Source organism: Apium graveolens, chromosome 3 (genome assembly GCF_009905375.1).
Source record: "Apium graveolens cultivar Ventura chromosome 3, ASM990537v1, whole genome shotgun sequence".
NCBI classification, from domain to species: domain Eukaryota; kingdom Viridiplantae; phylum Streptophyta; class Magnoliopsida; order Apiales; family Apiaceae; genus Apium; species Apium graveolens.
Window position 1 is genome coordinate 148,716,261 of NC_133649.1, and position 9,000 is coordinate 148,725,260.

Below are 9,000 nucleotides of genomic sequence, written 5' to 3' on the forward strand. Positions count from 1 at the left end.
ATGGATCTTTGTAAAATGCTATGGACCTTGCCAACAACTTCTTTTCATCTGGTTTTGGAGTCTCAAATATGAGATCCAAGGGATTCTTGTCTGATGACTTTAGATAGTTCCTTTTTGGCTTCAAAATTAGATTGGCTTTTGGAGATTTGATGCATGAAGTTTGCCCTTTTTCCAAGCTACCTAGACTCATTGCATTCACTGAGATTTGATTGACTTGAGAATGGTGATGAAAAGTCTTGTCTGGTTTCTGTAACTAACCAAATTTGTTCTGAATATATGTATCAATCTTCTTCCATTTTTTCATCTAGTTCCTTCTCAACAGCTGCAACATCAGGCATCTTGGGATTTGTCTTTGAATCAAGTTTAGCAGCTGCTATTTGGATATGATCAATGTTGTCCAATACTGGTGGCTTTGGCAAAGTAATTTCTGGAACTATTACTTGACTGATTTGAACATTTATCACATGCTCCCCCTCACTGGTTGGCTCTCCTTGATTAATAGGGATGTTTGGATCTTTCTCCCTCTTTTTGTTATCATCAAGTAGAGTGGAGGTGGAAGTTTGTGCAACCAACAGCTTTTGTAGCAACTGAGTTTGTTGTGCTTGATGAAGATGAATAGCTGTTAGAGAGGCTTCTACTGCTCTCAGTTTTGTGTCCAATGAATCCACTTTAGTTACAAGATTAGAATTCTTCCTCAACTGTCTGTTGATGTCAAGCACTGTTGTATCTGGAAATTTAGCATCCAATCTATCAGATACATCCTTCTTGACTTGGTCAATCTCTGTTTTGATTGAAGTGACATCTTGGTTGTATTGAAGGGCTTGGATTTGATGTAGTTGTAGAGAATTGAGGTGTGCCTGTAGATGCTACTTGGTGCTAGCATTAGTAGTGACTTGAAGAGCATTGTGTGTCTGTTGAATGATGTGGAAAATAGTTATTTTAAAATGCTGCTCATCACACTCTTTAGAAAATACCCAAGGAGGAATGTTTGATCTATAGCTAGGGCCTGCTTCCCCCCCTATGTCAATAAATTCTTCTCCATCACCATCCTCATCTCCAAAGAAGTCTTCAGACTCACCAGTACCATAGTCAACATCATCACCGGCTTTAGGTGGCATGGCTATGATGGCATCCTTTTTTCTTTGCATTGATTCAATTATATGCACCAAGTTAAGCATCTTTTCTGCATTCTCATTGCCCTGTCCAGCCAAAATTTGATATGCTGGAAAAGGATGAGTAAATTTCTCATCATCCAAAGAGATGGAATCTATGACAACTTGATCATGCTAAAATAGTTTCTCTCTATCTGCATCATTGACATTCATTGACTCACTAACAATGATGTCCATCCTTATTTCTCCTATACCTACATTTCTCTCATTTTCTCTATGTTCTTGCATCAAGGGCTCCCCTTGGCTCACCACCCTCACACCCTCACCTTCACCTTCTAAGGTGGAACTCCTCTGTTGGATATATTTGAGATGTCATGTCTAATATGTTTCATGTTTATTTTTCAGATCTTAACAAACAGGAAATATCAGTTCTTACTGGAATCAGGACTTACTGGAAGTCAGGACTTAAGGATATCAGGAATTAGATTATCAGAAGATAATATCAAAAGATGGATATCAGAACTTAAGTACTGGAGGACTAACAGTTAAGGAAGGAAGCTAATTTACAGGAAAGAAGATCGAGACTAATACAGAAGAAGATATGCATGGAAAGAGTTAGAGGACTAGAAAAATTGTATAAGATATCTGATTGATATATTTTAAGAGACAGAATTATATTCCATATCAATTAGAAGTTATCTTGTAACCGTGTGTCTATATAAACACAGACATAGGTTTACACTATATGTGTTACGATTATCGAGAAGATCATACATTGTAACCTAGTAGCTCTAGTGATATTTGTTCATCACTGAGAGAGGACAGTTCCATTATAACATAGTTTATTATATCGAATACATTTATTTTCTGTTACTTGTGTTCTAAATCGATTTGATTATATTCTATACTGTATTCAACCCCCTTCTATAGTATTGTGTGACCTAACAAGTGGTATCAGGGTCTATCTGTTAACACACATACATTAAAGATCCAAAACAATCATGTCTGAAGAAGCAGAAAATCCAACCAAGCCCGCCAAAACTGAAGAAACTCCAAAGACTCAAACCCACAGTCGATATGAGACTATCAGGGTTCCCATGCTGAGACCTTCTGAGTATCCCATATGGAAAGTGAAGATGGCTATATTTCTGGAAGCTATAGATCCAGAATACCTTGACAGAATTTATGAAGGACCGCATAAGCCAACCAAACTCTCTATTGTAGTTGCAGATTAGCCAGCAAAGACCATACCCAAGGAGAAAAGTGAATACACAGCTGAAGATATCTCATCTATTGCCAAGGATGCAAATGTAAGACATTTTTTGCATAGTGCCATTGATAATGTCATGTCAAACCGGGTAATTCAATGCAAGACTGTAAAGGAGATATGGGATGCTTTGGAAACAAGGTGTCAGGGAACTGATGCAATCAAGAAAAACAGGAGGACTATACTTACTCAAGAGTATGAGCACTTTGACTCAAAAAGTGATGAGTCATTAACTGACTTATATGAAAGGTTTGTCAAACTCTTGAATGATATGTCACTGGTGGACAAGGAATGTGATATTGAAGATTCAAATATAAAATTCCTTTTAGCTCTTCCTGAAAGTTGGGATTTGAAAGCTACTATTATAAGAGACAACTATGCTCTTGATGAAACTACTCTTGATGAAATTTATGGTATGCTCAAGACTTATGAACTTGAGATGGATCAAAGAAGTAAGAGACATGGAAGAAAGTCAAGGACAGTTGCTCTTAAGGATGAGGAGGAATCCCCCAAAGTGACTGTCTCAAAGATAGGGAAAGGAAAGGCTCTCATCATAAAATCTGATTCAGAATCATCAAGTTTTGATGATGATGATTCAGAAACTGAAAGTCTACCTGAAGTAGATGCTGATGGAGAGATGATAAAGCTGTGTGCTCTTATGGTGAAGGGTATCACAAAGATAGCCTACAGGAAATTCAGAAAGGGAAAGAAGTTTTTCAGGAAAGGTAGAAGTTCTGATAAGAAGGGCTTCAGAAAATCTGAAGGAAAAGAAGGAAAGTCTGACATAGGAGATTACTCAAATGTCAAATGCTACAATTATGGTGAGAAAGGCCACATATCTCCTGACTGCAAGAAAGGAAAGAGTGACAAATGCAAGGCTCTTGTCACAAAGAAAAAAAGCTGGACATACACTTCAGATTTTGAAGATGAGAACTATGCCTTGATGGCAAATGCTGATAGCAGTTCTGATGCTGCTGAGTTAAAGGTACCTCACACTACTAGAAAAACGTCAATAGACATCGGTTAAAAACCGATGTCTATGTATGTAAAAATCCGATGTCTTCGTGGGTGATGTTAAAGACCCCCCATTTAACATCGGTTTTAAACTGATGTTAAATAGAGCATAAAACATCAGTTCCAAGTTTAAAACCGATTTTTATATCTTGATATTAAATTTCCCATGCATATCTAATCTTCATATATCATCATAATATGATATTTTTATCAATTTAAATATATGTGAGCTAAGCAAAATCTTTCAATTTAAACAATAAACTGATATTACTAGTACCAGTAACAACAGTTTTCATCAAACAACCGATGTTAATAGTACCTTTAACATCGGTTCTTCATTGGTAACTGATGTCTATTTTTGACAAACTGATGTCTATGATGCTTAATAACATCAGTTTTTTGTTTCAAGTTTTTTTTTGCTGTAGTCTTTAACATCGGTTTTTACTGATGTCAATGGTCAACTAGAACTGATGTATCAAGCTTTGATAGACATCATTTTTTTATTTTGTAGCAGATGTTTATAGTATTACATTAACACCAGTTTTATGTCAAAAAAATGATGATAAATGGCTTTGTTTTAAAATCAGTTGGTTTGTATAAAATGATGTCTGATCACCTGTTTTATCCATGCAAAAATCAGAAACACAGATGCCAAAAAATTGCCAGAAAACCAAGCAATTGCCATTTAACAACCAAATTCAGCTCCAATATTTACCAAACTATCATTCAATCTCCAACCATCCAAATTAACATCCCAATCTCCAAACATCCAAATTATCATCCCACCATACTAGCTACATAGTTTCAAATCTAAACCACCAAACATGAAGTACTAGACATTCATCCATAATCTTTTCTAATTACTAGTTAAAATCCGAATACATGTAACCAAAATAAAGGTGTTTTTCAGATTGCAATATAGGTACCAGTCGCCAAGCCAGAGTCGCCAACAACTACATGATGGATTGGATATAATCAAGCGTCTCATAGCGAACGATGTCAAGGTCCTCCTCTGTATAAGACTTGCGACTCTTGGAGGCCCACTGGAACACAAATAAACCTATGTCATTCCTCAACCAACTGAAAAGTAATATTCATAGAATTAAGAAAAGTAAAAAATATACCTTGTCTAGCAGCTTCATCTCCTGGTCCTCAATTAAATCTTTCATATATCGCATGACCACATATCCACATTCTGTGCCACCTAGTTGTTTAGGGCATCCCTATACATTCCAATAAATTGTTGACAATTAGTGACATCGAAGATTAATCATAATTCCATATTTTACAAAAATGAAAAATTAAAAAAATCGACTAAAAACTCACAACAAGGTTTTTAATTTTGGGATTCTTGTTTACCCGTCCTTCTTGAGCATTATAAGATCTCACTGCCCTGTAAATGTTATAATTATAAAATACAGTGTCAAATCCGTCAATTACCGATTACATTCAATATATAATTGTAAATTGAAGTAAAAAATTACCGTATTAAAGCCTTTTCAAGGTCCTGGGGATGAGGATGATGAGGCAATGGATTAAGGATGAAAATTTCTGATTCCCAAAACACAATTAAAATCCAATGTAAACTGTTTTCATTATAAATAAATTAAAGTGAGCAAAATGTAATTTAAAAAATACATATCCGACAATTTTATATAAATTATAATTAATTTACCAACAACTATATGACTAATCAAGGCCATACAATATTTTAAAATAGGACGCACAAAAAGAGACATACTTGTAGTTATAAGGCATAAAGTTCATTCGAAGAACTCCATCTTTCAGCCTTTGCACAACATATTCATTAAATTCATCATTCAACTTGTATGTGGATGGATGAAGAAAAGCAAACATCGATGACAAATCTCTACCCGGCCTATCCCGAAACACTGAATACAAATACCTAAAAAATAAAAAAAATACAAATTACATTTTCTGTAAATAGATCATTACTATATAAAATGAGACCAGATTCTAAAAAAGTATAAAAAGAAGCTTACGCCATGTATGTTGATATAGCAGACTGTCCAATCATTTTAAACTCTAGCAATTCAAGTATGTTCTCATGAAGCAAATATATAGTTCTTTCAATTCCAAAGATTTGAAAATCACATGGAACCGGTATCGAATTTCCACTTTCCTTCATCACTGTCGATGCAAATTTGTACAAAAGCCTAAAGCGAGGAGGCACATTATCCTTTGGCTTCACAGAATTAAATGCATTATGCATTCTTTGCACCTCACTCACATTCCGCGCATTTTTCCTTTTCTGTAAATAAATATTTAAGCATATAACCGGTATTATTCACTTTAGTGCAAATTTGTACAACCTCCTAAAAATAATGACACTTGGTTTGTAATTAAATTATATACCTCGGAACCAGTAGTGGAGGTGTATATGATCATGTCTTTGGGCCATGCCAAATGAGAACCGATGGCTTGCTGGACGGTTTCTATCTCACCAACCACAGGAACAGGCACCAAAGCATCGTCCTGGATGCTTCCGTCCACCCCAACACGAACAAATCCTGGTTCTAGAGGCACTCCATGAACCGCTCTACTCATTCTATCTCCGTCATCAAAAACAACACCAAAAGCTACCTTGTTATCAATGCTCTCCACTGCCATTTCACATTTGCGAGGACCCTATAGTTTATAATTATAAATCAAAATAGACACTATCGGCTCAAACAATTTAATAACATGCAATATTATCATAGAAATCAATCAAGTATACACTGTAATTGTATACCTTTTATCCCGATGGACCAGGAGGAGGAATAATAACAACAAAATCTGCACCATCTTTATCCTCAACGGTCATCAATTCATCTTCCATCAAATCTTTTGCAACTTTCCTTCTGTTCTTTTGTTCTTGTTCTTGTTCTTTTACCCCAGGACAACTTGCTTTTTCAGACATTGGTGAATGTAGATTGCCCCCAGCAACCAAAGCTTTCAACTCAGCAATTTGCAACTCAAGATTATGAAACTGCTCTTTGGTAACGTGATTTCTTGTCTGTTTCGGTAAATCGAAGTACAATGTTGGAGGTATGAAGTTTCCAATCCCACGAACCCTTCCCGCATGTTCGGGAGTTTCCAATACAGTGGTGAGTACATCATTAGTTCCATCCGGCTTGAATTCACCATTTCTTTGCTTTTCGAGTAAGGAATCCTGTTAAAACCATGAGAGTAATTAGGTATGATTGGAAAATTAAAGAAGCAAAAAATTATAATAAGTCTTACAATTTGTTGAATTTTTTCTGCCAGTTCTGGGTCAAGAGTCCCATCTTCTGTCATACGGGCTTTTTTCCACATAATTGCCCTATCTGGCCTTTCTTCAGGCTCCAACCTCCCCGAGCATTTCTACAAAAATTAAGATACATTCATAAAATTGAAAATATTAATACTACAAGAAAAATGATAAGACTCTTACTTCTTCTTCTTCCAATCCGATGTATCCTTTTCTTGACACTCGGTGTGGATATTTCCGTTGTCCCACTCTTTCACTCTGTTTTTTATTCTCTTCCTGTATATAAAATAAATCTTGTTGATTACTGTATTTTTACAATTAAATCTACTCCCAAAAAATCAAAAAAAAATATGGTCCTAAATTTAAATATATATATATATGTAAGTAATGTATACCTCCCACTCTTTTGTGACTCTAGCTGCAACAAATCGTCTCCATGCTTTCTTCCCGATAAAAGCATATTGCTTTGGTGGCTTCTGTAGCTTCTTCTTCTGCCCAACAAAAGGCATCACATGTTTCGCTGTCAATTTAGCCTTAAAATTTCTCCATTTTGCGCCTGCCGACTGTAGAATCCTCTTCCGACTTTCAGGAATCAGTTCGAACGTATCCTGAAGCACAAATTTAACAAGTTCAGACAGTGCAAATTTTTTTAAATAAAAACCATGAGATTAATGTCAATTGCGATTGTAAATGACATACCTCAAGATCATTCCATATTTTTTGTTTCAGTTCAGGGTCAACCTTTGGCCAAGTCGGAATGTCAATTGGCACCATTGTCCTTGCCAGCATACCTATGTAGGACTGCAGTTTGTGTCGTTCGTCTCCAACTGGAACTGCAACTCGATTGAACCGCAAATTCAATTTCTCTCCCCGCGCTTTCTTCATCACCACTTTGTGCATAGCACAAACGCCTCGTGTTGCTCCAGATGTCCTGCTTTTGGTAGATTGTGTAGTACTTTCAGTGGGTTGTGGAGCTGTCTGCTGGGGAACAATGGTGTCCGCTAGAGCAACCGGGTCAGGATTTGGTACCGCTGGAACAATGGTGTCCGCTGGAACAATGTGATTTTCATCCAATGATTCTTTAGACTGTTTTTTAGATTTTTTTCCTTTCTTTACCATATTTCCTGCATTAACCAAAAGGAGTAGGAATAATAGATAAGATTATCATCATACTAGGATTATCATAATCATTCTAGCACAACACACATCTAATGCAAGATATATAATTAACTACACAATCGCCTTTTCAACGTATAACAACATACAGCAGAACACATAAAGCATTTACATATTTTTATCAGTTGCTTCTACAAATTCTAATACTTACACTCATAATAAAACTCCAAGTAATAAAACTCCAAGTAATTATATCATATTTTTAGCATTTCATACATATCATACAACAAATTTTTAATCCTTGGATCGCTTCTTCAGCCAGATTCCTTCGCCATCCTTTCTTTTATTGCCAGCATTAGACTCTTCGTCGTCATCAACACCAGAATCAACTATGGGGATGTTAGAGCAGAATGGAGGGTTTTCTAGAATTGTGTCTTCAAGATCATCATCATTGTATATCTCGTGATAGTCTCTAGTTGTTGAGGTCAATACGACTGACCAGTTGGAATCAACGGGATCTTCGACATAGAAAACTTGTTTCACTTGATCAATGGACACATATTTGTCATTCTTGTGGCCTTATCGACTAAGGTCCACAAGTGTGAAGCCAAGTTCATCAGCCTTGACGCCTCTGTCACAGTCTACCCATTTGCACAAGAACAACGGGGCTTTAAATGAGTGGTAATCCAATTCCCATATTTCTTCAATCCTCCCGTAAAATATCATATCACTCTCTACGGGATTTAAATCCTTAGCACTAGAAACTTGGACAGTCTTAGCAACTAACGAGACTCCACTATTTTGAACAACCCTAGCATCGTCTCGCTCCTTTGTGAAGTATCGGATTCCGTCAACTAGATAGCCATCATAAGTCAAAATAGTAAATGATGGTTTTCCTGCTAGCCACCTTATCGTTTCAGAAACACCTTCGACTTTCTCGTTCAATTCAGTCATAACTTTATTCTCAAACCAATCAGCAAATAGCCTATTATGCTCCCCAATCATCCACTGAATAGTCTTTTTTTTTCCTTCATAAATTTTTTTAAGCAACTCCTTATGCATCCTTTGAAAATACATAAATTTTTTGGTTACAAACTAAAATAATGCTTATACAAAATTAATCAATAAAAGAAAAAGAAAAGTGACTTACTTAACATATGGAAACACTTCACTATTGTTTAAGAGGACGTGTAAATGCGCCTCATCTCGTTCTTTCTCTTCAACAGATTTAACTGTTG

The 9,000-nt window shown here is 36.0% G+C and overlaps 1 protein-coding gene across 1 annotated transcript; it reads right to left on the reverse strand.

The window, feature by feature from the left end:
* Positions 1 to 4,458: 4,458 nt before the first annotated feature.
* On the reverse strand, positions 4,459 to 6,024 carry LOC141714630 (uncharacterized). The gene is made up of 7 exons (XM_074518138.1): positions 5,770 to 6,024; positions 5,397 to 5,665; positions 5,135 to 5,299; positions 4,878 to 4,979; positions 4,720 to 4,786; positions 4,518 to 4,616; positions 4,459 to 4,473 (listed from the first exon to the last, which is right to left on the reverse strand). Exons 1-7 carry the CDS (start codon positions 6,022 to 6,024, stop codon positions 4,459 to 4,461), a joined length of 972 nt encoding a protein of 323 aa, XP_074374239.1.
* Between the last annotated feature and the right edge of the window lie 2,976 nt (positions 6,025 to 9,000).